The 27,274-nt window shown below is 38.2% G+C and overlaps 5 protein-coding genes across 5 annotated transcripts; all 5 read left to right on the top strand.

The window, feature by feature from the left end:
- The first annotated feature begins 1,333 nt into the window (after nt 1-1,333).
- Nucleotides 1,334-2,215, top strand: LOC138224519 (G-protein coupled receptor 15-like). Its single transcript, XM_069182338.1, has one exon. It carries the CDS (start codon nt 1,334-1,336, stop codon nt 2,213-2,215), a length of 882 nt encoding a protein of 293 aa, XP_069038439.1.
- Nucleotides 2,216-7,364: 5,149 nt separating this feature from the next.
- LOC138224518 (G-protein coupled receptor 183-like) lies at nt 7,365-8,237 on the top strand. The gene has a single exon (XM_069182337.1). The coding sequence runs from the start codon at nt 7,365-7,367 to the stop codon at nt 8,235-8,237; it is 873 nt and encodes a 290-aa protein (XP_069038438.1).
- A 7,840-nt stretch (nt 8,238-16,077) lies between these two features.
- Nucleotides 16,078-16,947, top strand: LOC107079717 (allatostatin-A receptor-like). The gene has a single exon (XM_015365871.1). The coding sequence runs from the start codon at nt 16,078-16,080 to the stop codon at nt 16,945-16,947; it is 870 nt and encodes a 289-aa protein (XP_015221357.1).
- A 3,043-nt stretch (nt 16,948-19,990) lies between these two features.
- LOC107079716 (G-protein coupled receptor 183-like) lies at nt 19,991-20,860 on the top strand. Its single transcript, XM_015365870.2, has one exon. It carries the CDS (start codon nt 19,991-19,993, stop codon nt 20,858-20,860), a length of 870 nt encoding a protein of 289 aa, XP_015221356.2.
- A 3,524-nt stretch (nt 20,861-24,384) lies between these two features.
- On the top strand, nt 24,385-25,254 carry LOC138224517 (sphingosine 1-phosphate receptor 3-like). The gene has a single exon (XM_069182336.1). It carries the CDS (start codon nt 24,385-24,387, stop codon nt 25,252-25,254), a length of 870 nt encoding a protein of 289 aa, XP_069038437.1.
- The last annotated feature ends 2,020 nt before the right edge of the window (nt 25,255-27,274 follow it).

Raw genomic sequence — 27,274 nt, 5'->3', positions numbered from 1 at the left:
TGTTTCGACAACTCCTACTCAACGCTTCTAAAACCAGGGAAATCACCATTGACCAGAACACAAAACTTCCAATTTTCATTAATGATCTTCCTATAGAGACCACAAACTCCTTTAAAATTCTGGGGTACTTACATAAACAGTGATCTTAAATGGAGCATCAACACTGACCACATAGTCATGAAAGCACAGAGAGGATGTTTTTTCTTAGGCAACTCAAAAAACACAGAGTGAACCGTCAACTTCTCCTTCAGATCTACACAGCCATGATCCACAGTGTTCTGTCAACCTCTGTTACAGTCTGGTGTGGGAGCTTGGTTAACTACTCCAAAGGCAAACTGGAAAGGATTGTGTCCAAAGCTGCAAGAACTGTTGGCTGTGAACTCCCTTCCATTTCATCTCTCTACTCAAGCCACACCTCCAATCGTGCCAAGACAATCATCTCCGACCCCTCTCACCCTGCTCATGATTTCTTTCAGCTTCTCCCTTCTGGGAGTGTCAAATCCTTCCTCTCAAGCAATTTCCTCTTTAACCTCAGCTTCTTTCTATATACACCAAAATAGAAAAAGTCAAATCATAGACTAAAAATGTCCTAGACCAGAGATCAGAACTCCTACATTGTCTATCTAATGTGACATCTGTAACGTTTTTTTTAATGCCACAGGTAAATTATATTTAATATAACAATTCTTTGAAATGTTTATACTGGTCAGAACATAATGTGTACTTCATATAATTAATCTGTCTTGCTCAGACACGCATGTCTGACACTGAAGGAAAACACAGACACATAAAATATTAGTATGGAGCGGTTTAGAGAGCCATCTTGTGTTCAGAAAAGGCGTGTCCTCAGCATTGACGACTCAATTGGGATTATTTTCTATTTAGAACTAATAAAAGTAAGCTTGTTAACGAAACACCGTAAAGTCAATTGAAAACAGTTTTATATGAATAAGAGAAACGATAAAACAGGATTCCGTAGAGAAGACTGTGCAGATCGTGCTTTTGCAATAGCTGTGCTTTTGTAAATACAACACTTAAAACTTCGTTCCCAGTACAGAAGGGAATTGATTTTACCCACATTAATTAATCACCTATTTCACCATTTGCAATAGGTGTTCGAATACAGTAAGTGATATGCGGTTGAGTGCCCAACTGTCATTTTCCCTCAAAGGCGACTCGCGTTTAGATTTCATGCAAGTTCTCCAAGTTAATTGTTCGCAGGAGTCTCAAACCCCAGACGTGCAATTACAGCATGAACAAGGATCTGCTCCTGCGAAGAGTTCGCATATTAAAACTCAACAGCAGCATCGTCAGATACTCATTTTGCTACACCATGATTTCGCTGAACCTCACTGTGCCGTTAGCGGTGGACTTTAATGACGCTGCAGATTATTTCATTTTTATAGCCAATCTACTTATTGCTACCAGTGCTGTTCTCGTGGCTGGCTCGGTTGTGTTGGGTATTCTTTGTAAAAAGTCACTTCGAGCTCAAAACAGATTCATTTTCATGCTGAACACAAGCATATGCGACACACTGTCCGGGGTAGGCGGTTACTACATCGGACTGTTTGATGTGCAGGAGGGTTTTCCTTCCAGGAATGGTACTTATTTCATCGTACCTATGCTACTGAGTGTCAATATTCTGACCATCATGTCTGCACAGGTGGACCGATTCCTTGCAGTAGTTTATCCTTATACTTACAGTCGTTATATAACAACAACTGTAGTTATAGAAGTTTGTTTCTTCTCTTGGTTTTACACTTACTTATTCCTCACAGTTCAGCATCTTGTGACGATAGAAGTGGTTGCAGAAATTCGCGCATACAGCGTTTTAGCGTTTCAGGTAGTAATAGTCGCTAAAGTGCTGTTGAACGTGAAACTGTACCTCATCGCTAAATACCAGATTGCTCGGGAGCCGCCGGGTCCAGAGAGAGACAGCAAGAAAGAGTCCCTGAGACTCATCATCGTGGTGGTAGTCTGCTTCCTGGCGCTCTGGACTCCTCGCTTTTACTACGTTATCGTGGTTGAAATGACTGGGTCGAGATACATGTTCAAGAACAACGCCAGCGACCCTCTGGGCTTGATGATAAGATTCACTTCAACCTGTACCCCCGGGCTGTACATCTGGGGGAGCCCCGCTCTCAGGGAGGCTGTGCTGAAGACGGTGTGGGGGAGAGTCTGTCCTCCACCTAGAATAAGGTACGAACTGTATTGAGAGGACAGAAATATATCCTAAAGTGCATGAATTCTATACTGCTCTTTGTGATTCCGCTGTTTTTCTTACCTGAGCTTTCAGTTGTATCTCTGGTCCTCAATTGGGTTAAAATCTTATATTTCTTTTTTTTGTTGTTGTTCTCCTGAAGGAAAACGTATGTTCATATTACAATAAGAATATTGCTGTATGAATACAGACATTCAGCAGAACTTCACATAGAATTTCATTTAAAATTCATAATTAAAAATAAGAATACTATTGTAATTTAGGCATTTTTTTATAATACACAAAGCTATCAATATATGTATGGAAACATCATGTATATTATACAAAGTTTAGAATTTAAAATTAATGCATGTTATCTGAATTTATTTTGTTTCTTGACATACAGTAGGCTAATACTGGAATTTTCCTATTCTTCCTCAGTGAAGTTAAAAACACTCATGACTCAGTGATCAGTGCTATCTGAGAAGAGAGAGACAGGGCAAATGAGATAACTTTATCAAAGCTGAGATCAATATCTCACACCCTCTCAAACATGGAACTGTTGTTATAAAAATATGAATTGTTATTTGAAAGATCTAAAAACATCTTTCTCTGTGTGTTTTTCAGGATCAGCCCAAGTTCCAAAAGAAACCAGAGAAACTGCAAACATTTAAACAAAATGCCAACATAGCAAAAAAAAAAGAACCGATAACATCAGCTGAATTATTTTACACATTATTTTAAAAGAAGCAGAAATTGACCTATTTTAGTTAGTTCATGCTCTTGAACATTAATATATTTAAATTATTCACAATGGATGTAATATTAAATTACTCAACCCAAAAAGTTTTTTTTGTCTTTTACATTTCTTCTCATAATGATGGTCCAGTAAGTACTTAAAAACTAAAAAAATATATATTAGCTTTTTTACATGATATATCTTACTTAAAAAATCTTGTTGTTCTTACAAACTCTACTAAACAGAGAAATCAAATGGCAAAATGAGGTTTACACCAGTGAATCAATGATTTTAAATAATACTGTGATGTACGGACTCTGTTCAGTAAGTGATCTCAGCTACAGAAGCTACAGAAGACAAAGGAGACCAGCCAGGCAGCTTGTGATGCCTAAATACAGCAACAGCAATTCACTGTCACAATAAAGACTACACACCTCTAAACAGCTGTGCCCTGACTGTCAATTTCTACGTGTGCATGAATTTAGATATTATAAATACCAATAGATTATGGAGTCTATATGATCATTTATAGAAAGTTATCAGCATTAAATAATAGTTGTTGATTTTGAAGTTGTTATCAGTGTTATCATCAACATCATCACTGTTATAAAACCCCTGTCAATATTATCAATCAGTCAACCAATATCTTAACTGTGTATAAAGCCTTCAAGAGCCAGTACTGCAAGGAATCCAACGGTAAATAATGAACAAGAATTTAGGAGAAACAATGAAATCTATTTTAAAGCATAATTAATACAAGTTGTTACTATATTATGTATTATATTATATACTTGAAACACTATCCTCTCTCCTTATTCCTTATTCTGACTTGATATGTATTTTAAAACTTCAGACATTGTAAGGCTCTGGCTGATATTAATTGTGAATATCAAGTTAAATGCTACAGTGGAACATTCATAAATAACTTTAATTTTTTAATTAATTTAATTTTTTAAATTCTGCTGCCTCAGAAGCAGAAATAAATAAGATGAAGAAATATACAGCCTTAATGCTGAGTTTTCTAAACTGATCTCCCAAACTTGGTAAGGGCTCTACTGAGGACAACAGACCTTACAACTACACATTGTATCAAAAATGTGTATAACATGTCAACATAAATTAACTGTGTGAGAGAAAGGAAATTAATATATTTATTGTCTCTCTAATGGAAAGCAAAATTACAGATTATTTTAATTTGAACATCTGCCAAAAAAGAAAAACAAGACAAGACGTGACTTCATTGTGCATCAGAAAGGGTTGAAATTTGTCTTTGGCATCATTATAAAAAAACTAAAACAACAACTAAACACTCAACATGAAATAAATACACATTAAAAACCAAGAACAGCCATAGTCATGCAATACATACAGTATACACACCTCTCATTCTGCCCATATTGCCATTACAATTAAACCAACAGCTTCATACAGCAGACAGACACTTGGCTGCAAAAGTCATTCTAAACCACCTTCCTGAAATTAGCAAATGAAAATGGGAATACTGAAGAAGATGGAGGGGTCATCAATGATAAGTTGTGCTTTCCTTCGAACCGTGATAGAATACAACTCTTTAAGCTGTGTCTGGTCAGCCAATTATTTTACTAGCAATATTAACAATTCTGGCTATTTTCCCTTTAATTATAATACTCTGGCTACCATACCATAGATCAAAATATATACTGACTAATCTTCTTATAAATGCAATTGGCATTTTGTGTGAAGTTGCTATTCCTGGGCATTTTAAACACAGAGACACATCCACAGAACTCTTAATAATGGTCAGAGGTCAAAGAATCTAATGAGTTATTATTGCATGTAGGCAGTTCTTTGGTTTTAATTTATATCCAAACTCTTAGCACTCTTTCCGTGAAGCTGTTATCAAGAGTGGAAAATCGGGGCCTCTGTCTCCCTGCAGTTCACAGCCTGGTCTCAGGAAAGGACACAAGAGCTGCTCACACTGATCACAGGACATGGACCTGGGGGACACAGGGAGACCCCTGTAATACAGAGGTGTCACTAAGAGAGGGAGTCACATGGACAGGTGAAACCGATCGGAATTACAGTGAATGGTTTGCGTCAATCGTGTTGACTGGCGTGTACATTACACCTCAACCGAACGCTAGTAGACCCGTATGTGAACTAGTGCAACATATTGCTGCTGTGGAAAGGTCCAATCCAGACTGCACAGGTATACTGCTGGGTGACTCAACCACACTAACCTGTCACAGGAACTGCCACATTACAAACAGCAAGTTAACTGCCCTGCCAGAGCTGATGAAATACTAGATCACTGCTGCTGTACGTTGGATCCCTCTTATCGCATCTATCTTCAAGCACTGCTTGGAAATTTAGATCACGCATTCATTTTGCTTAACCAAAAAATAAAAAATATCAAGTCAAAAGTTAAATCAGTCAAGGTCTTGTCCTCAGAAGCTATAGAAAGCCTGAAAGGGTGTTTTGAATGTACAGATTAGAATGTATTTAGCTCTGCTTGTGCCTCCTTGGACGAATACACTGACACTGCTACATCTATACAGGTTTTTGTGAAGGGGCATGCATCCCTACAAAAACTTTCAAGACATACAGTATAAAGAAACCATGGCTCTCAGAAGAACTGCAAGACCTCCGCCAGAGGAAGAATAAGGCTTTTATTGAGGGTGACAGGACTGAATATATCTCAGCCAAGTAAGAGCAACTACAGTAATGAACTAAAGGAACAACTCAAGAACAGTTTGAAGGAAAATTCAGGAAATAACCAACTACAAGGAAAAAACTCCGCCACCTTACTGGATGACGACCCCAGTCTCCCAGATAAACTCAACCAGTTTTACGCTCGCTTTGGAAAACCAGACGTGAAGGCCTCCTCATTACCTTCACTGTTGTCTACACCCCTGCCTCCTCCATTTTCCATCCATACTGGACTGACAAAGTAAGAGCAATCTTCAACAAACAAAAGAAAAAGAAAAGCCACAGGCTCACAGCTGCAGCTCTCAGCTATTGGGCTGATCAACTGGCCCCTGTGTTTACCAATATTTATATTACTTCACTTCTTCACCAGAAAGTCCCTCACAGTTTTAAAATATCTGCTACAATACCTGTTCCTAAATCTCCAAAAGTATCCTGCCTCAACGGTTGCAGACCAGTTGCTCTTTGAGCGTCTAGTGTTTAAGCACCTCCAGCACTGTACATCTCCCCTGCTGGATTCTCACCAGTTTGCCTACAGGGCCAACAGGTCTGTTGAAGACGCCATTAACCTGGATCTCCATTGTATACCTCAGCATTTGGAGAAGCCTAATTCCAACGCCTGCATCTTTTTGGGGGATTTCAGCACAGCATTCAATACCGTTAATCTACATAAATTATTCAGTAAACTGACAGACTTGAAAGCTCACTTGTCTTCTGTTATATTTAAATCTGTACTGTATAAGTTGTATACATGTCTTATCTGTGTTCTTCACTGTACCAAAAGCAAAGTCCACCAGCTATTGGTGTGTGGCAATAAAGAATAAAGAAAGTTATACTTCGATATAGAAAATGTCAAATACTGTTTGACTAACAATGTCCTAGACCAGAGATCTGAACTACACTGGCCATCTGATATGACATCAGAGAGCATCCCACGTGGTTTCCCTTTTTATCAACCTTTGCCTGAGAAACACCTTGGATTGACACTGTGAGACTGAGATTGAGACTGCTTTAGATTGACATATTAGCCAGGTCAGCTGTTGCCTTTAGCAATGCATAAAAGGCAAGTGAACTACCAATCAGTCGTCTCAATCAAAAGCTGAGAGTTCACTTTGTCAACTTTCTGTTTTTATAAAAAAGTGTCACAGCTAGATTATATTTTACACAACATTTCTTTGAATTTTTTATACTGGTCACCACTACATTGTATACCTCATATAATTCATATGTCTTGCTCAGACACAGATTTCTGACACTGAAGGAAAACAAAGATACATGAAACATTACTGTGGAGCGGTTTATAGAGCCATCTTGTGTTCGGGAACGGTATTTCCTCAAAATTGACTACTCAAATGGAATTATTTCTTATTAGAACTAATAGAAATAATCTTATAGTAGGATTTTGTAGAGAATACTATGCAGATCGTGATCAATACCACAATTAAAACTTTCTTCGCAGTACAGAAGGGAATTGATTTTACCCACATTAATTAATCACCTATTTCACCATTTGCAATAGGTGTTCGAATACAGTAAGTGATATGCGGTTGAGTGCCCAACTGTCATTTTCCCTCAAAGGCGACTCGCGTTTAGATTTCATGCAAGTTCTCCAAGTTAATTGTTCGCAGGAGTCTCAAACCCCAGACGTGCAATTACAGCATGAACAAGGATCTGCTCCTGCGAAGAGTTCGCATATTAAAACTGAACAGCAGCATCGTCAGATACGCATTTCGCAGCACGATGATTTCTCTGAACCTCACTGTGCCGTTAGCGGTGGACTTTAATGACGCTGCAGATTATTTCATTTTTATAACCAATCTACTAATTGCTACCAGTGCTGTTCTCGTGGCTGGCTCGGTTGTGTTGGGTATTCTTTGTAAAAAGTCACTTCGAGCTCAAAACAGGTTCATTTTCATGCTGAACACCAGTATAAGCGACACTCTGTCTGGGGTAGGTGGTTACTACATCGGACTGTTTGATGTTCAGGAGGGTTTTCCTTCCAGAAACGGCACCTATTTCATCGTGCCTTCGTTACTGGGAGTCAATATTATGACCATCTTCTTTTCACAGGTGGACCGATTCCTTGCAGTAGTTTATCCTTATACTTACAATCGTTATGTATCCAGGACTGTAGTTATAGAAGTTTGTTTTTTCGCTTGGTTTTACACATACGTAGTCATGCTGACGATTCAGAACCTCGTTGCGTTAGAAGCCGTTGCAGGAATACGTGCATACGGCGTGTTGACCTTGCAAGCAACAATTATCGTCAAAGTGTTGATGAACGTGAAACTGTACCTCATCGCTAAATACCAAATATCGCGGGAGCCGCCGGGTCCAGAGAGAGACAGCAAGAAAGAGTCCCTGAGACTCATCATCGTGGTGGTAGTCTGCTTCCTGGCGCTCTGGACTCCTCGCTTTTACTACATTATCTTGGTTGAAATGACTGGGTCGAGATACATGTTCACGAACACCGCCAGCGACCCTCTGGGCTTGATGATAAGATTCACTTCAACCTGTACCCCCGGACTCTACATCTGGGGGAGCCCCGCTCTCAGGGAGGCTGTGCTGAAGACCGTGTGGGGGAGAGTCTGTCCACTTCCGAGAAAAAGGTAGGAACTGTATTAAGAGGAAAAAAATATATTCTAAAGTGCATGAATTCTATCCTGCTCTTTGTGATTCCGCTGTTTTCCTTAACTGAGCTTTTAGTTGTTTCTCTGGTCCTCAATTGGGTTAAAAAAATTCCGTATACTTGTTGGGGTTTTTTTCTAAAGGAAAACGTATGTTCAGATTGCTACATGAATAATGAATGTTGCTGAATGAATGCAGAACGTCAGCACACCCTCACACAGAATTTCATTTAGAATACATAATTAAAAATGAGAATTATATTTTATTTTTGCATTGTTGTACAACTACAGAATGCTATCAATATATTGATGGAAACATCATATATAGTTCAGTTATGTAGCTGAGTAAGTATGCATAGGCTGCAAAAGAACAAGTAAAGGTTTATTCCATGCTGAAAAGAGAAGAAAGAAAACACAATGTTTCGGCTTTCAGATGAAAACCTCACATGTGAAGAAGGCTCCACAGCTGAAACGTTGTGTTTTCTTTCTTCTTCTATTTTCAGCACAGAATATACATAACATCATATATTTTTGACACAATTTAGAATTTAAAATTAATGCCTGTTATCGGAAATTTATTTTTATTTTTTTACATACAGTAAGTTTATTACTGAATTTTTCCTATTCTTCTTCAGTCAGGCTAGAAAACACTCATGACTCAGTGATCGATGCTACTGGTCTCTTATCTGAGAATATGAGGTAATACATTAACATTTCAAGACCAGAGCTAAATTTGAAATAAGGACTGCGAAGAAACCAGTTAATTCAAGATGTTTTTAATGCTCATTTAAAAACTTATTCTGTTTCAGAGCTGAGATAAAAAAAACCCACCCTTTCTCAAATATGGAACTATTGTTTTAAAAATGGGAATTGATATATGAAATATCTAAAAACTTCTTTCAATTTGTGTTTTTCAGGATCAGCCCAAGTTCCAGAAGAAACCAGAGAAACTGCAAACATTTAGACAAAATGCCAAGAGCAGCGAAGGGGAAATGATATCATCATCATCAGCTTCATGATTTTACACAGTCCTACAGAACAACGTACCCAGTGAAGCACAGACAGGCTCATTTTAGTTAGTTAATTCTCTTTAACACTGACATATTTAAATTATTCACAATGGATGTAATGTTAGAGTAATAAACCAAAACTATTTTTGTCCTGTATCTCTCTTCTCATAATGAAGCTTCAGTCAGTACTCAAAAAAACTAAAATAATTATTACATTTTTCAAATGCTATATCTTGCATAAGAAATATTTTTGTTCTGCCCTTGAACATTAATATATTTAAATTATTCACGATGGATGTAATATTAAATTACTCAACCCAAAAAGGATTTTTTGTCCTTTACATTTCTTCTCATAATGATGGTCCAGTAAGTACTTAAAATCTAAAAAAAAAAATATTAGCTTTCTTACACGATATATCTTACATAAAAAATATTTTTGTTCTTCAAAAATCTACTAAACAGAGAAATCAAATGGCAAAATGAGGTTTACACCAGTGAATCAATGGCTTTTAACTAATACTGTGATCTAAAAATACAGCAACAGCAATTCACTGTCACAATAAAGACTACACACCTCTAAACAACTGTGCCCTGACTGTCAATTTCTATGTGTGCACAAATTTAATTATTATAAATACCAGTAAGCTGGAGAGTCTATGTTAATTGCAAGGCATCAAACAATGCAAAATCTAATCAGAACACACAAGAAACAAGTATTAACATTTTAAAGTTAAATTAATACAAGTTATGCCATTGAAAAGCTGTCCTCTGTTATTGTACATTCTGACTTGGTATTTTAGAACTTCAGTGTTTTGTATGTTTGTAGCTGATATTAACCTTGAGTGTCATGTTGAATGCTACAGGGTAAGGTACATAAATAACATTTATTAATGGTTTAAAAATATTTCCTGCCTCAGAGGTTGGAATAAAATAAAATAAAGAAATCCACAGATCTATTGCTGACATGAGCATACTGAGACATATGACCTGATCTCCCAAAATTGGTAAGGTCTATAAGGACCTAAGGAAAATAGACATTAAAGTTAAACATTATATTAAAAATTTGTAAAACATATAAACAGAATTAAGGTATATAAGCAAACACAAATATTCATTGTCTGTCTCTAATGGACATGAAAATTACAGATTATATTAATTTGAACATCTGCCAAAAATTCAAAATTATATCCAAACTCTTAGCACTCTTTCCGTGAAGCTGTTATCAAGAGTGGGAAATCGGGGCCTCTGTCTCCCTGCAGTTCACAGCCTGGTCTCAGGAAAGGACACAATAGCTGCTCACACTGATCACAGGACATGGACCTGGGGGACACCGGGAGACCCCTGTAATACAGAGGTGCAGGCCTTCTTAAGGGTTTAAAGGGCAGAAAGATATTTCAAATCAGCTGTAAAATGAATTGTTTGCCAGTGAAGTGTCACCAAGAGAGGGAATCACATGGACAGCAGACACAGGTACAGAGAAAGCCTAATCCTATTAGACTTAGGATCCCCAAGACTGCAGAGCTGAACTCCTGCACTGGGCATCTAATGTGGCATCAGAGAGCAAACCACATGGTTTCCCTTTTTAGCAACCACTGTCTGGATTGAATTAGCAATCAGTCCTCTCAATCAACAACGTGAGAGTGCACTTTCTGTCAGCATGTAACGTTTTTTTTTTAAATAAATGCTACAGCTAAAATATATTTTAGCTAACAATTCTTTGAAATGTTTATACTGGTCAGAACATAATGTGTACTTCATATAATTCATCTGTCTTGCTCAGACACGCATGTCTGACACTGAAGGAAAACACAGACACATGAAATATTTGTATGGAGCGGTTTATAGAGCCATGTTGTGTTCAGAAAAGGCGTGTCCTCAGCATTAACGACTCAGTTGGGATTATTTTCTATTTGGAACTAATAAAAATAAAATAGTTAAAGAAAAACCGTAAAATTCATTGAAACACATATCACTTTTTTATGAATAAGAGAAACGATAAAACAGGATTCCGTAGAGAAGACTGTGCAGATCGTGCTTTTGCAATAGCTGTGCTTTTGTAAATACAATACTTAAAACTTCGTTCCCAGTACAGAAGGGAATTGATTTTACCCACATTAATTAATCACCTATTTCACCATTTGCAAAAGATGTTAGAATACAGTAAGTGATATGCGGTTGAGTGCCCAACTGTCATTTTCCCTCAAAGGCGACTCGCGTTAAGATTTCATGCAAGTTCTCCAAGTTAATTGTTCGCAGGAGTCTCAAACCCCAGACGTGCAATTACAGCATGAACAAGGATCTGCTCCTGCGAAGAGTTCGCATATTAAAACTCAACAGCAGCATCGTCAGATACTCATTTTGCTACACCATGATTTCGCTGAACCTCACTGTGCCGTTAGCGGTGGACTTTAATGACGCTGCAGATTATTTCATTTTTATAACCAATCTACTAATTGCCACCAGTGCTGTTCTCTTGGCTGGCTCGGTTGTGTTGGGTATTATTTGTAAAAAGTCACTTCGAGCACAAAATCGCTTTCTTTTCATGCTGAACACCAGCATATCTGACACTCTGTCTGGGGTAGGTGGTTACTACATCGGTCTGTTTGATGTGCCGCAAGGCTTTCCGTCTAGTTACGGTACTTATAACATAGTGCATTCGCTACTGGGAGTCAATATTCTGACCATCTTGTTTTCACAGGTGGACCGATTCCTTGCAGTAGTTTATCCTTATACTTACAATCGTTATGTATCCAGGACTGTAGTTATAGAAGTTTGTTTTTTCGCTTGGTTTCACACATACGTAGTAATGCTGACGATTCAGAACCTCGTTGCGTTAGAAGTGCTTGCAGAAATACGTGCATATAGCGTGTTGACCTTGCAGGCAGTAATAATCGCCAAAGTGTTGATGAACGTGAAACTGTACCTCATCGCTAAATACCAAATATCGCGGGAGCCGCCGGGTCCAGAGAGAGACAGCAAGAAAGAGTCCCTGAGACTCATCATCGTGGTGGTAGGCTGCTTCCTGGCGCTCTGGACTCCTCGCTTTTACTACATTATCGTGGTTGAAATGACCGGGTCTAGATACATGTTCACGAACACCGCCAGCGACCCCCTGGCCATGATGATAAGATTCACTTCAACCTGTACCCCCGGGCTGTACATCTGGGGGAGCCCCGCTCTCAGGGAGGCTGTGCTGAAGACGGTGTGGGGGAGAGTCTGTCCTCCACTGAGAATAAGGTACGAACTGTATTAAGAGGAAATAAATATATTTTAAAGTGCATGAATTCTATCCTGCTTTTAGTGATTCCGCTATTTTTCTTAACTGAGCTTTCAGTTGTTTCTCTGGTCCTCAATTGAGTTAAAACCCTAGTTATATTTCTTGTTTTTTTGTTTGTTGTTGCTCTCCTAAAGGAGATTGCAGTAAGAATAATGAACTTTGCTATATGAACACAGAATTTCAGCACATCCTTCACATAGAATTTAATTTAGAATTCATAATTAAAAATGAAAATGGTATTTTTTGTATTGTTGAACAAAAGTTGAACTTATGTACTGCCATATGTAACCGGTACATACATTGTACTGGTACAATGGAATTCCTATATACAGAATCTCTCTGGATTGTTAAAAAATGGTGTAAAACTCAAAGTGCAGACAGTGCATCAGGACAAACAAACAGTAGACAATGTACAAGTAAACAAGTAAACAGTTCGAATGTAAACAATGCAGACATGTAAACAATGACTGCAGATGTGCAATAAATAAAATTGCAATGAGGTAGATGGTGTAGTTGTGGTCCAAGGGGCATGGCCAGATATGTTCGCCCATCGCACTGCTTGCGAGTAGAAGCTATTGAGGAATCTGGTGGTCAGTGCCCGTATGCTTTTGTATCTCTTGCTTTAGGACAGCGGGGTGCAGAGCTCATGCTGTATAATGTCGTATAACTACAGAAAGCAATCAATATATTGATGGAAACATCATATATATTTAAGAAAATATAGAATTTAAAATTAGGGCATGTTATCGGAAATGTATTTTTATTTCTTGACATGCAGTAGGTTAATACTTGAATTTTTCCTATTCTTCCTCAGTCACGCTAGAAACACTCATGACTCAGTGATCAGTGTAACTTTTCTGTAATACATTAATGTCCCAAGACTAGACCTAAATTTGAAATAAGGACTGCGAAGGAATCAGTAAATGCAAGACTAGTTTACTGCTCATTTTACAAATTGTTCTGGCTTTATCAGAGCTGAGATAAAAACTCTCTACTATAGAACTATTTTTGTAAAGATGGGAATTGTTATATTAAATATCTAAAAAAATATTTCCCTGTGTGTTTTTCAGAATCAGCCAAGCTCCAAAAGAAACGAGAGAAACTGCAAAAATTTAGACAAAATGCCAAGAGTAGAGAATTGGAAATGATATCATCATCAGCTTCATGATTTTACACAGTCCTAGAGAACAACGTACCCAGTGAAGCACAAACAGGCTTATTTTAGTTAGTTCACTTTCTTTAACATGTATATATTTAAAATGATTCACCATGAATGTAATATTAAACTACTAAACCAAAACACTCTTTCTTCTCTTCCAATAACGAAGGTCCAGTAAATACTCAAAACAACGAGAAAAATATTGTATTTTTTACATGCTATATCTTACATAGAAATTATTTTTGTTCTTACAAAATCTACTAAACAGAGAAATCAAATGGCAAAATGAGGTTTACACCAGTGAATCAATGGCTTTTAAATAATAACTTGATCTAGGGACTCTGTTCAGTAAGTGATCTCAGCTACAGAAGCTACAGAAGACAAATACAGTATCAGCAATTCACTGTCACAATAAAGATTACACACCTCTAAACAACTGTGCCCTGACTGTCAATTTTGTATGTGTATTTGAATTTACATATGCACCCATAATTTGGAGGAGTCTAGATAAGAACTTAGAGAAATCGTCAGCTGTAGTCTTGTGAAATTAAATAGGTAGCAGCCGTGTCATCCTGCAATTCACAACCGTCAACCAGGACCAGGACAGGAAACCAGCCGGGAAAGCTAAGATTGCCGCTGGAAGAGATATACTGTAAGTGCGGCCAGTAGGCTGCTCTGACCTACTGAGGTCTGTGGTCCTATTTCTCCAGGAGAGTGACGAGCACTATATACTATATCCACTGATAGCTGATGTGTGGGAAGCGTACTGGCGCACTATGGATGCCGTCGAACCCTGGCGGTGGGGAGTCCCCATTACCTGGAATTATTTATGATTTTTATTACTAAGTAATAGATCTTGATATTGTTCCGGTTGTTGTGGATCAGTCTTATATTAATCAACGTCATCATTGTTAAAGCCCACCAGTGTAACGACGCGGCGCGGTGAAATGAGCCGCGTCTGACTGAGAGCTGACAAGCCGGTCCCGGGTAACTTCTAGGTGTGGAACACCGCAACAAAAGAAGAAAAGAGGAGCCCAGAAAAGAAAAGACAGTAGTGGCAAGGAACAGGGAAAACGCTGAAATAATTAAGCGCAAAAATGCAGGGAAAAAAACTGGTGTCAGAAAACTAGAAAGTAGCAAACGCACAGTAGCTCAACTGATGACAGAGCCCCGAGTGAAGGACTTAGAGAAAGTAGTATTTAAAGAAAAATGGAACTAATAAGGAAATCATAATTAAATAATCGTTTAATTGGCCTCCCGCTGTGAAAGTCTGCCCGAGAGTGTTCGAACAGCGCCTGGAGGTGAGTGTGCGGTACCGATCACTCGACCAATATCTTATAACGCCTGTAGAATGCCTTCAAGAGCATTCAAATCAGCTGTAAAATGAATTGTTTGCCAGTGAAGTGTCACCAAGAGAGGGAGTTACATGGACAGCAGACACAGATACAGAGAAAGCCTAATCCTATTAGATTTATGATCCCCAAGACTGAAGATCTGAACTCCTGAACTGGACATCTAATGTGACACCAGAGAGCATCCCACATGATTTCCCTTTTTATCAACCACTGTCTGGATGGACACCTTGAGACTGAGATTAAGACTGTTTTGGATTGACACATTAGCCAGGTCAACTGTTGCCTTCAGCAATGCACAAAAGGCACGTGAACTACCAATCAGGAGTCTCCGTTCACTTTCTGTCAGCTTTCTGTTATATAACATTAAAAAAAACAGTCACAGGTAAATTATATTTTTTTATAACTATTCTTTAAAACTCTTATCCTGCTGAGGATATAATGTGTACTTCATATAATTCATTCGTTTTGCTCAGACATAGATGTCACACCGAAGGAAAACCAAGATGTATGAAACATTATTGTGGATTAGAGAGCCATCTTGTGTTCAGAAACGGCATTTCCCCAGGAAAAACTGCTCAGTTGAAATACTTTTCTATTAAAAACTAACCTTTTAGCGAAGCATTGTAAAGTCAATTTAAAACATCTAACTTTATGAATGAGAAAAACAATAAAACGGGATTCAGATGAGAATACGGCGGATCGTGCTTTTATACAGTTAATACATTTAAATTTATTCTCTGTAGAAGAAGTAATTGATTTCACTTTAGTTCTTTAATTACTCATTCCACTATTTACAAAAGGTGTTAGAATATAGTAAGTACATTATATTCTATTGAGCAGCCAACGGTTATTTTCCTCAAAGGCGACACGCCATGAAATTTCATGCACGTTCGCCAAGTTAATTGTTCCCAGGAGTCTCAAAACCCCAAACGTGCAATTACAGTGTGAATAAGGACGTACTCCAGCGATTAGCCCGCATATTAAAACTCAAAGGCAGATCCGCCAGATACTCATTTCACCACGCGATGACTTCTCTGAACCTCACTGTGCCGTTAGCGGTGGACTTTAATGACGCTGCAGATTATTTCATTTTTATAGCAAATCTACTAATCGCGACCAGTGCTGTTCTCGTGGCTGGCTCGGTTGTGTTGGGTATTCTTTGCAAAAAAACACTCCGAGGACAAAACAGGTTTATTTTCATGCTGAACACCAGCATAAGCGACACTCTGTCTGGGTTAGGTGGTTACTACATCGGACTGTTTGATGTTCAGGAGGGTTTTCCTTCCAGAAACGGTACCTATTACATATTGCCTTCGCTACTGGGAGTCAATATTCTGACTATCTTTTTTTCTCAAGTGGATCGATTCCTTGCAGTAGTTTATCCTTATGCTTATAATCGTTTTATAACTAGAACTGTAGTTATAGAAGTTTGCTTTTTCGCTTGGTTTTACACGTACTTAATGCTGACGATTCAGAACCTCGTCACTGTTCAAGTGGCTGCACAAATACGATCATATAGCACTTTGACCTTCCAGGCAATAATAATCCTGAAAGTGCTGTTGAACGTGAAACTCTACCTCATCGCTAAATACCAGATTGCTCGGGACCCGCCGGGTCCAGAGAGAGACAGCAAGAAAGAGTCCCTGAGACTCATCATCGTGGTGGTAGTCTGCTTCCTGGCGCTCTGGACTCCTCGCTTTTACTGCATTATCGTGTTTCAAATGATTCGGTCCAGATACATGTTTGACAACAACGCCAGTGATCCTCTTAGTATGATGTTAAGATTCACTGCAACCTGTACCCCCGGACTGTACATCTGGGGGAGCCCCGCTCTCAGGGAAGCTGTGCTGAAGACCGTGTGGGGGAGAGTCTGTCCTCCACTGAGAAAAAGGTAAGAGAAAAAAGTCCTTAATTGGATATAAAATACTTGATTGATACCTCATAAAATGTTTATGTCTGGATTGCGATATAAATCATTATTGGTATGAATACCATGCAAAATATTTAAATAATAATACTACAAAACTATTTAAAGTAAAAAAACTGTATATTTTGGTGCAAATAATAATCTGTCTCACATTTCGGAACCAAAAGCTCACAAAGCAGAAAACAAACCAACTCGGCAGTCAGTTTTTTTTGGATGAAATGGTTTTTCGGAAAGCAAATACTGTCTCAATCTTTTTAAAATATGCAGACAAAATTCACATAAGGCATATCTAAAAATTAACATCTATTTGGTTTTCCAGGGCCCTCCCAGACTCCACAAGGAAGAGCAAACATTTTAAATGAATACCGGCTGAAAAGAGGGGAACTTAAATCAATCGGCACCGTATTTTACCAGCTTTCAAGATAAAGCATTCAAAACTGAAATGGGTTCTCTTTCACTACGTCGTCAGCTGTGTCTGTACCTTATTTTAATACTTAATTTGATTACTGGTTTAGTCAACAACAAAAAAAAACTTTTCTGTCCAGACTTAAACAGTCCCTTCTTTTTCAATTCCTTTATTTCCTTCCCAATGTTGGAGAGTGACCCTCACACACTGTCAGGACGGGTCAAAACTAACAAGAAGACATGACGTTTTGTTGCTGCTGTTTCATTTCATAACCAGTGCTGGGATTTAATTATTCGAAAACATCAGGCCACTCGTGTTCTCTGAACCCCTCATAAGAGCAATTACTAAACCGGCAAAAATAAGAATTATAAACCCCACATATATTTCTTATTGGATGCAACATGTTTTCAGTCTGATTTGTGTAACTGAATGTATATTTTGAAAGGTTAAAGTTTTTTTTCTGAATGGGACCCTACATTCCTGTTATCAAATGCACGTTTGTCACTAAGTAACTATGATCACATTTTTCTTCCGGTTTCACCTGATCACTGTGGACGTTGTAGACTACTTCAGTATCTTTATAGTTCAATGATTGTTTTAAAATTAAGCTTCCTTGAAAAAAGTCATCAGCCAGTTTTGTAATTAAACTATTAGGTTCAAATAAAGTTTCAGTAAAAGAAGAAACACAGGTTTCCCTGAAGGAGCAAAGCTTTAATTTAATCAGCAGCACTTTACAACCAATTTACAACTCACTCTTCTCTGTGAGCTTCGCTATGTGAGTGTGTGGAATTACATATTGGGCTTCATAACAACCATTTGTTTAGAGAGCCTGTATGTCATCACAGGAAAAGGTAGCATCACCATCATCATCATTACAACCCCAGATTTTAATAGTTAGTCAGGGTGAGCACAGCAAAATACTGAGCAATATATTCAGTATATACAAATAAAACATAGAAGAATCAACAAATACCTTTAAAATGACCAATGCAAGTACTTTATAGCACACATGAAATTATCAATTTAAAGATTTATATCAAATGTGATCATTGTGTTTTAAAATCATTTCTGACTCAGAGTGATGAATAAGTGAGTCAAGAATGCAAGAGCTTCAGAGCCGACATGAGCAGACTCAGGCATCTGACTCCCAGTGCAATCAGGGGCTCTACTAAAACTTTTAAACATGAAATATAAACATTATATTGAACATTTGTAAGACCAATTTCCTTATCAAAAGCAGTAAATTGAGAAGATCGATTTTAACATAGAACAGGACAACTCTAAAGGACAAGGGTAGAGAATAGATTAATCTGAGCAAATAGAACTCTACATTATGCTCAAAGGGGCTGCATTTGTCAAAAACAGTTGATTTGAAGAAATGGGAAACTATCAAAACTTTCTCAAAAGTAGTTTTGCCCTGCGGAAGACGTTTTACCTGCTGTGGCAAATCAAGGCCTCTCTCTCCACAGAGTTCACACCCTGACCTTAGGAAAAGGCCAGACCTGCATGTGCTGACCACAGTGCTCAGACTCCAGGGGTATGAGACAGCCCCCAAGACACAGAGGCACAAGAGTGCTTTAAGATTTATAAATCAGAAAAAAAATAATTTTAATAGCCACTGTAAAATTAACTGATAGCCAAAGAAGTGTCACTGTGTGACAGTCACATGGGCAGGTATGTTATATGTGCTGATGCAGATCCATGGCACAAGAGTCCTGATCTCCTGCTGTCAGTTTTCTCACATCTCCATGGTGACAGTTGACCCCTGACCCAGGATAAACTGATGAAGCTCTGTATCAGGTGTGGGAAGCTGCCTGTACAATCTAATTGGATTGACAAATTAGCCAGGTCAGCTGTTGCTTTTAGTGATATACTAGAGGCACATGGACTGCCCATCAGTCCTCTTTATACGTTCACCTTGTGTCTGTTTTCTGTGAGTAAAGTTCCTTAAAATCTTTCACAACTTTAGGATATTTTTTATAAAGATCGTTTTGGAATTTGAGTAATGATATAATGTGTAATGTTCATCATACGCTTCTCCTGCCCAGATACAGAAGTCTTATACTTGGGGAAACCCAAAGTAAAATAACGTTATTAAGGATTACGGATCCACCATGTATTCAGAATGGACATTTTCTTAGGATTGACAGATCAACTGAAACTGTCTGTTTAGAAACACAACTGATTGAAACAGACCAAGTAATGAAACACTTCAAAGTTGTTTGAATAGCAGTAATCTTTTCATACACACGAGAAAAGCAAAAACAGGATTCCGCATTTTTTTCCAGCGGAGAACACCTTTCCTACTCAGTCATCGTTTGTAAATGCGACATCTTGAGCGTTTCTTCTACTTACAAGCTAATACATTCATCAATCGCCAATTTAACCATTTACGAAAGCTGATAAAACAAATTAAGTAAATTATATTCTGTTGTTTATCCATCTGTTATCCTCCGCGTAAGATTTCACATTCACAACATAATTATTCTCAGGAGGTCAGAAGACCCAAATGTGCAATTACCGTGTCAAAAAGAATCATTTCGTGTCTTCATTTGACCTATTAAAACTCGAAGGCAGGATCGCCAGATACTCATTTTGCTACACCATGATTTCGCTGAACCTCACTGTGCCGTTAGCGGTGGACTTCAATGACGCTGCAGATTATTTAATTTTTATAGCAAATCTACTAATCGCGACCAGTGCTGTTCTCGTGGCTGGCTCGGTTGTGTTGGGTATTATTTGTAAACGATCGCTACGAGCGCAGAACAGGTTTATTTTCATGCTGAACACCAGCGTCAGTGACACTCTGTCTGGGGTAGGCGGTTACTACATCGGACTGTTTGATGTGCAGGAGGGCTATGCGTCCAGTAACGACACCTATTACATAGTGCCTATGCTACTGAGTGTCAATATTATGACCATCTTGTTTTCACAGGTGGACCGATTCCTTGCTGTAGCTTATCCTTTTGTTTACACTCGTTTTATAACTAGAACTGTAGTTATAGAAGTTTGTTTTTTCGCTTGGTTTTACACGTATTTACTTCTGACGATTCTGAACCTCGTTACGTTCGAAGTGGTTACAAAAATACGTGCATATAGCGTTTTGACCTTGCAGGCTATAATAATCGCCAAAGTGCTGTTGAACGTGAAACTCTACCTCATCGCTAAATACCAGATTGCTCGCGAACCGCCGGGTCCAGAGAGAGACAGCAAGAAAGAGTCCCTGAGACTCATCATCGTGGTGGTAGTCTGCTTCCTGGCGCTCTGGAGTCCTCGCTTTTACTACATTATGGTGCTTCAAATGACTGGCTCCAGATACAGGTTTAGAAACTACGCCAACGATCCTTTCAGTATGATGTTAAGATTCACTTCAACTAGTACCCCCGGACTGTACATCTGGGGGAGCCCCGCTCTCAGGGAGGCTGTGCTGAAGACGGTGTGGGGGAGAGTCTGTCCCCCATTAAAAAAAAGGTAAGAACTCCAGCAAGAAAAGAAAAAAATACAAGCTAAACCGTATGAAAATAAAATTGTTTGATAGGTCCCTAATTTGCGCTTTTTCCTCCAAGATAACATTTTATGTTTGGATTGTGTCATAAATAATCAAAGGATTTATATATATATACAGATCTCCAGGCAAGACAACAGTTGAAATAAATCAAATCACCTGTACATTCGTTTTGTGAAAACAATAAGCTGTCTCAGTTTCAATTTTTTAAAACTGAATAGTCACAATGGAGAAAAAACAATTCGGCCGTTCATTTTTTGTTGAAATGGCTATTCTGAATGCAAACCCTCTCCCACACTCATAATAAATGACGAAAACTGAATTGCTTTAAGACAAAATCTAAAATTAATTTTTCTTTGCTTTTCCAGGCTCGTCTCAGACTACGAAAGAAAGTCCAATCATTCCGAAGGAATACCGTGTGTGACCAAGGTGAACTGAAAACAGCAGGCACCATGTTTTAAGATCTTCCTAGACTCAGGAAAACTGAAAAAGGCTACTTTTCATTATTTCACCAGCTGTGTCTCTGCTTTATTTTAACACTATATTGGATTAAAATGTTTAAAATATTAGACTACGAAACGGAAAAAACATGTTTTCTAAATTCAAAAAATATAACGCAAACATGGAAAGTAAGGAATCTTGCACGCCACATTTTATTCGAGTAGAAAGTCTACAGTTTTGACTTTTTAACAAAATTTACACAAACAAAATGCAGCTTCTATTTAATTTCTGCCACTCATTTTTCAAATCTGAAGTCTTTTCTGTCCAGAATCCCTTTATTTTCTTCCTAATGTTTGAGAGTAACTTCACAAAGTGCCAACAGGGGTCAAGAATAACACAAAGAAATGACATTTTGTTTTGTTGCTGTTGTTTAATTTCAGAATTAGTGCTGGAATTGAATTATTTCAAAACATCATACCACTTGTGTTCTCTGAATCCCTGATATGAGCAACTATCAAATCACACAAAGAGGCAAAAATAAATACTATATATCCTATGTATATTTCTTATTGGATGCAACCGTCTGATAAAGAGTTTTAGTCTGATTTGTGTAACAGAATGTATATACTGAATGGTTAAAGGTTTTTCTGAATGGGACACTGCATTCCTGTTATCAAGTGTACGCCTGTCACTAAGCAACTAGAATTCAATTTTCCTTCAGGTTTCACCTGATCGCTGTGGACATGTAACTTCTCTAATTGTTTTAACATGAACCGTCCTGGGACAAAGGCATCAGCCACTTTTAATAACTATTTCAATAGGGTCAAATAAGGTTTCATTGAATGAGCAAAGCTCTGGGTTCCTGAATTGATCAGCAGCCCTTTACAATCATGTTATACTGTAGCTCACTCTGCACTGCCTGCTCTGTGAGCTTCTCTATGTGAATGTGAGTGTGTGGATTTACAACCATTATTAACAACCAGTTATTTAGAGAGTCTGGGTGCCATCACAGGAAAAGGTAGCATCACCATTATCATCATTACAACCCCAGATATTAACAGCAAAATACTGAGCAATATTCAGTATATACAAATAAAAGACAGAAGAATCAACAAATACCTTTAAAATGATCAATGCAAGTCATTCATGTATTTTACAGTGCACATTACATGATTAAAGATTTATATGAAATCTAATCCTTGAGCATTTTGATTTTAAATTTCCTTTCTGACTCAGAGTGATGAATAAGTGAGTCAAGAATGCAAGAGCTTCAGAGCCAACATGAACAGACTCAAACATCTGACCTGAACTCCCAGTGCAATCAGGGGCTCTACTAAAACATTTAAACATGAAAGATAAATATTATATTGAACATAATGTCACGCCCTCTGCAGCCAGAGGGCGCTCCTTCTCTGTCCTGTCCCTAGTTTCCGGTCTGCTGTCCTTCCTGTCCCTCTCTTTCCCTTGGGCTATATATTTCCGGGTCTTGCACTCTGTCCTCGGTCAGCATTGACGTTCGGATGTCCTGAGACCCGCCTAGCACCAGGGCGCCCCACGTCCGCTCCCTGAGGGCATAGGTTTCTATACGGCATTCCTGAACTCTTTGCACTAATGAGCCCAGGCCTTTTTCCCGTCTCGCCGCTACGCATATGGGTCTTTTTCCGCTCTCCTGCTCCCCACGGTTAGTCCCTTTGGACGTCCGTGACACATAAGTAAGACCAATTTCCTTATCAAGAGCAGTAAATTGAGAAGATCGATTTTAACATAGAACAGGACAACTCTAAAGGACAAGGGTAGAGAATAGATTAATCTGAGCAAATAGAACTCTACATTATGCTCAAAGGGGCTGCATTTGTCAAAAATAGTTGATTTGAAGAAATGGGAAACTATCAAAACTTTCTCAAAAGTAGTTTTGCCCTGCGGAAGACGTTTTACCTGCTGTGGCAAATCAAGGCCTCTCTCTCCACAGAGTTCACACCCTGACCTTAGGAAAAGACCAGACCTGCGTTTGCTGACCACAGTGCTCAGACTCCAGGGGTATGAGACAGCCCCCAAGACACAGAGGCACAAGAGTGCTTTAAGATTTACAAATCAGAAAAAAAAATTAATAACCACTGTAAAATGAACTGATAGCCAAAGAAATGTCACTGTGTGACAGTCACATGGGCAGGTATGTTATATGTGCTGATGCAGATCCATGGCACAAGAGTCCTGATCTCCTGCTGTCATTTCTCACATCTCCATGGTGACAGTTGACCCCTGACCCAGAATGAACTGATGAAGCTCTGTATCAGGTGTGGGAAGCTGCCTGTACAATTTACCCAGGTCAGCTATGGCTTTCAGTGATACACTAGAGGCATATGGACTGTGCATCAGTCCTCTCTATCAGTTCACTTTGCGTCAGCTTTCTGTGAGTAACTTTTCTTAAAAAATGTCACAATTTGAGGATATTTCTTATGAGGATATAATGTGTAATGTTCATCATACGCTTCTCCTGCCCAGATACAGAAGTCTTATACTTGGGGAAACCCAAAGTAAAATAACGTTATTAAGGATTACGGATCCACCATGTATTCAGAATGGACATTTCCTTAGGATTGACAGATCAACTGAAACCGTCTGTTTAGAAACACAACTGATTGATAGACCAAGTAATGAAACACTTCAAAGTTGTTTGAATAACACTAATCTTTTATACACACGAGAAAAGCAAAAATAGGATTCCGCATTTTTCTTTCCAGCGGAGTACAGTCATCAGCCGTGCGTTTGTAAATGCGACATCTTGAGTGTTTCTTCTACTTACAAGCTAATAAATTCATCAATCGCCAATTTAACCATTTACGAAAGCTGATAAAACAAATTAAGTAAATTATATTCTGTTGTTTATCCATCTGTTATCCTCCGCGTAAGATTTCACATTCACAACATAATTATTCTCAGGAGGTCAGAAGACCCAAATGTGCAATTACCGTGTCAAAAAGAATCATTTCGTGTCTTCATTTGACCTATTAAAACTCGAAGGCAGCATCGCCAGATACTCATTTTGCCACACGATGATTTCTCTGAACCTCACTGTGCCGTTAGCGGTGGACTTTAATGACGCTGCAGATTATTTCATTTTTATAACCAATCTACTAATCGCGACCAGTGCTGTTCTCGTGGCTGGCTCAGTGGTGTTGGGTATTATTTGTAAACGATCGCTACGAGCGCAGAACAGGTTTATTTTCATGCTGAACACCAGCATCAGTGACACTCTGTCTGGGGTAGGCGGTTACTACATCGGACTGTTTCATGTGCAGGAGGGCTATCCGTCCAGTAAGGACACCTATTACATCGTACCTATGCTACTGAGTGTCAATATATTGACTATCTTGTTTTCACAGGTGGACCGATTCCTTGCAGTAGCTTATCCTTATGTTTACAATCGTTTTATAACTAGAACGGTAGTTATAGAAGTTTGCTTTTTCGCTTGGTTTTACACGTATTTACTGCTGACGATTCTGAACCTCGTTACGGTCGAAACGGTTACAAAAATACGTGCATATAGCGTTTTGACCTTGCAGGCTATAATAATCTCCAAAGTGCTGTTGAACGTGAAACTGTACCTCATCGCTAAATACCAGATTGCTCGTGAGCCGCCGGGTCCAGAGAGAGACAGCAAGAAAGAGTCCCTGAGACTCATCATCGTGGTGGTAGTCTGCTTCCTGGCGCTCTGGACTCCTCGCTTTTACTACATTATGGTGATTCAACTGACTGGCTCCAGATACATGTTTAGAAACTACGCCAGCGATCCTTTTAGCATGATGATAAGATTCACTGCAACTAGTACCCCCGGACTGTACATCTGGGGGAGCCCCGCTCTCAGGGAGGCTGTGCTGAAGACGGTGTGGGGGAGAATCTGTCCTCCACTGAGAAAAAGGTAAGAACTGTATCAAGAGAAAATAACTATCTTGTAAATTGCATAAATTCTAGTTCTTGTGATTCCACTGTTGTTTTCAGATAATCTCTTAATCGCATATTTTGTCCCTTAATTTGCTTATAGAAACCCAATTAAAACATTTTTTCTTGGAAGTTTTTTGCTCTCCTAAAGGAGCATGTCGTCTGAGTGTTCTGATTGCGATATGATTAATGAATGTTTTTGTATAAATATAGATCTTTAGCTACCTCCACAAAGAATTTCAAACATATCACAAAAATGAAAATTCTATTTACATATTGCATGTTGTATAAGTTTATCAAGGTATCAATGTAGTGATAGAACAATTATTTCTATTTTACAAAAGAAATGTATGTTATCTTAATTTGATTTAAATTTCTTTACATAGAATAGGCTAATACTTGATTTTTTTGTATTCCCTTTGCAAATGCTTTTGAAATTGAACCAACTCTCCCTCAGCCAAGTGAGAAACACTCTTGATTTAGCATTCTATGTTGCTTATCTTAGAGGAGCGAGTCAGGATACATCAGGCGATGCATTAAATTAGAAGACAAGAGTTCAATTAAAGGACTCCAGAGGAATCAGTATATTCAAGAGATGACTAATGTTCACTTCACAACAAATCCATTGGGTTTTCTTCAGAGCCAAGATCAACAAACTAGAAAACATTGCTATAAAATGGGTTATATGAAACCCATAAAACATATTTTTCTTGTGTTTTCCAGGATCAGCCAAGATTCCGAAAGAAACCTAAAATATTTAGGAAAAATGCATAGAGCAGAAAACGGGAAGTGAGATGTTATCGGTCTGATAACTGTACACAATCCTAGAGAGCAGGTATTTTAATTTTCTTAAATTTTTCACAATACATCTTATAATAATGTTTTTTCTTAGAAAATCTACTACACATTAAAATAAAAATAGTAAAATGAGGTTTACACCAGTGAATCGATGGTTTTAAATAATACTGTGATCTACGGACTCTGTTCAGTAAGTGATCTCAGCTACAGAAGCTACAGAAGACAAAGGAGACCAGACAGGCAGCTTGTGATGCCTAAATACAGCAACAGCAATTCACCGTCACAATAAAGACCACACACCTCTAAACAGCTGTGCCCTGACTGTCAATTTCTATGTGTGCATGAATTTAGATATCATTAAATATCAGTAATCTGAGGAGTCTATATGAGGATTTATAGAAAGGCATCATCTGTAGTCTTGTGAAATTAAATAATAGTTGTTGTTGATTTTGTTCTTCTTTCTGTCTTTGAGTATTAGTTTTCTCATCAGTGTCATCATTATTATTATTGCACTCCATCAATCTGTCAACCACCACCTTATATGTATAGACCAAACACTGCAAGGCATCCAATAAGGCAAATGCTAATGAGAATACACAAGAAACGATGATTATCATTTTAAAGGTAAATTAGTGCAAGTTATGTCATTGAAAGGCAATCCTCTCCAATTCTTCATTCAGACTTTGTAAGTATTTTAAAGTATATTTGAAAGTGCATGGCTGATATTAACCTGAGTTATGCTATGTGCTACAGTGCAAGGTACATAATTTTACAAAATGTATTATTTAATTTGTTAAAAATAACTGCTGCCTCAGAGTTTGGAATGAAATAAAGTCATCCACAGCCTTATTGCGGACATGAGCATACAGAGAATTATGACCTTATCTCCCAAAATTGGTAAGGACTCTACTAAAGAGAATAAACATTAAAATTAAACAGCATATTAAAAAAATTGTAAAATATCAACTTAAGTTAGCTATGTAAGTAAACTTAAATATTGATTGTCTGTCTCTATTTGGCTGGAAAATTACAGATTATATCAATTTGAACATCTGCCTAAAATCCAAAATTATATCCAAACTCTTAGCACTCTTTCCGAGAAGCTGCTATCAAGAGTGGAAAATCGGGGCCTCTGTCTCCCTGCAGTTCACAGCCTGGTCTCAGGAAAGGACACAAGAGCTGCTCACAATGACCACAGGACATGGA

Source organism: Lepisosteus oculatus, chromosome 22 (genome assembly GCF_040954835.1).
Source record: "Lepisosteus oculatus isolate fLepOcu1 chromosome 22, fLepOcu1.hap2, whole genome shotgun sequence".
Lineage (NCBI taxonomy): Eukaryota > Metazoa > Chordata > Actinopteri > Semionotiformes > Lepisosteidae > Lepisosteus > Lepisosteus oculatus.
Note: the sequence above shows the minus strand (reverse complement) of the source record. Positions and strands in the feature narration are given on the sequence as shown.